The 797-nt window shown below is 62.0% G+C and overlaps 1 protein-coding gene across 1 annotated transcript in view; it reads left to right on the forward strand.

The window, feature by feature from the left end:
* Positions 1–710, forward strand: part of LOC104160593 (C-type mannose receptor 2-like) — a gene marked incomplete at both ends in the record, with an annotated part of 5,468 nt that extends 4,758 nt beyond the window's left edge. Inside the window, 2 exons of the mRNA XM_009698753.1 lie at positions 158–265; positions 597–710. Of these exons, the coding sequence (XP_009697055.1) occupies positions 158–265; positions 597–710 (222 nt within the window). The remainder of the gene's footprint in view (positions 1–157; positions 266–596) is intronic.
* Positions 711–797: the final 87 nt, after the last annotated feature.

A 797-nucleotide genomic window follows, 5' to 3' on the forward strand; every position in this document is an offset into this window, starting at 1 on the left:
CTCGTCCAGCTGTTGGGATGGGAGGGATCCAGTACAGCGTCCTTGGGGATTTGATGTAGGGAAGGAAAGTCTGTGGGCCCAAGGTGGGGATGGATGGGCTGGGAAATTCCCCAGGCTGTCGGAGACGCTCAGTCCTGCTCTTCGCCCCGCTGTGTAGGAAGGGAGGTGGAATGACAGCCCGTGCAACCAGACCCTGCCGTCCATCTGCAAAAAGCCCGGTCGGGTGAGCCAGGAGAAGGAGGAGGATGACCACGGGTGCCGAAAGGTGAGGGGGATCTGGGTCAGGAGGTGGCTCTGGCTACTCCGTGGCTCTGCCTTGAAGCTCAGGGCTTTGGGGTGACGAGGGACCTCTCCCCAAAACCATGTCAGGGAGCCCTGATGAGCAGCACCCGAAGCTGCAGGCCTGTGCTTGGGGGTGCTGGTGCGACAGAGCATCCTGGGGCTGCCGAGCCCCTCGCCTCCGCGGTTGCATGAGGCCGCGGGAAGAAACTGGGACAAAACGCATGTCTCTCTCGTCCAAGGTCCCCCCCCTGGGGCTGGCTGGGTTGCCAGCAGGGTTTTTTTTTTTTTTTTTCTTTTTTTTTCCCCTCTGACAGGTTCCCGAGGCAAATCTGGAACAGCAAAGCGGCTCCACGTGGGAGCCCAGTGGCACGGAGGCAGCTGCCGGCCCCGTGCCCCGGCGTGATGGCGAGCTGCCTTCTCTGGGCGGGGTATGGGCGTTTCGAGGACACGGCCACCAAACTGGCAGGTTCTCACCCAGACCGTGCTCTGCCTCAGTTTCCCCAGCTGTCGAGTGG

The sequence above is a fragment of the Cariama cristata genome, unplaced genomic scaffold (genome assembly GCF_000690535.1).
Source record: "Cariama cristata isolate BGI_N322 unplaced genomic scaffold, ASM69053v1 scaffold24774, whole genome shotgun sequence".
In the NCBI taxonomy this organism is placed as follows: Eukaryota; Metazoa; Chordata; class Aves; order Cariamiformes; family Cariamidae; genus Cariama; species Cariama cristata.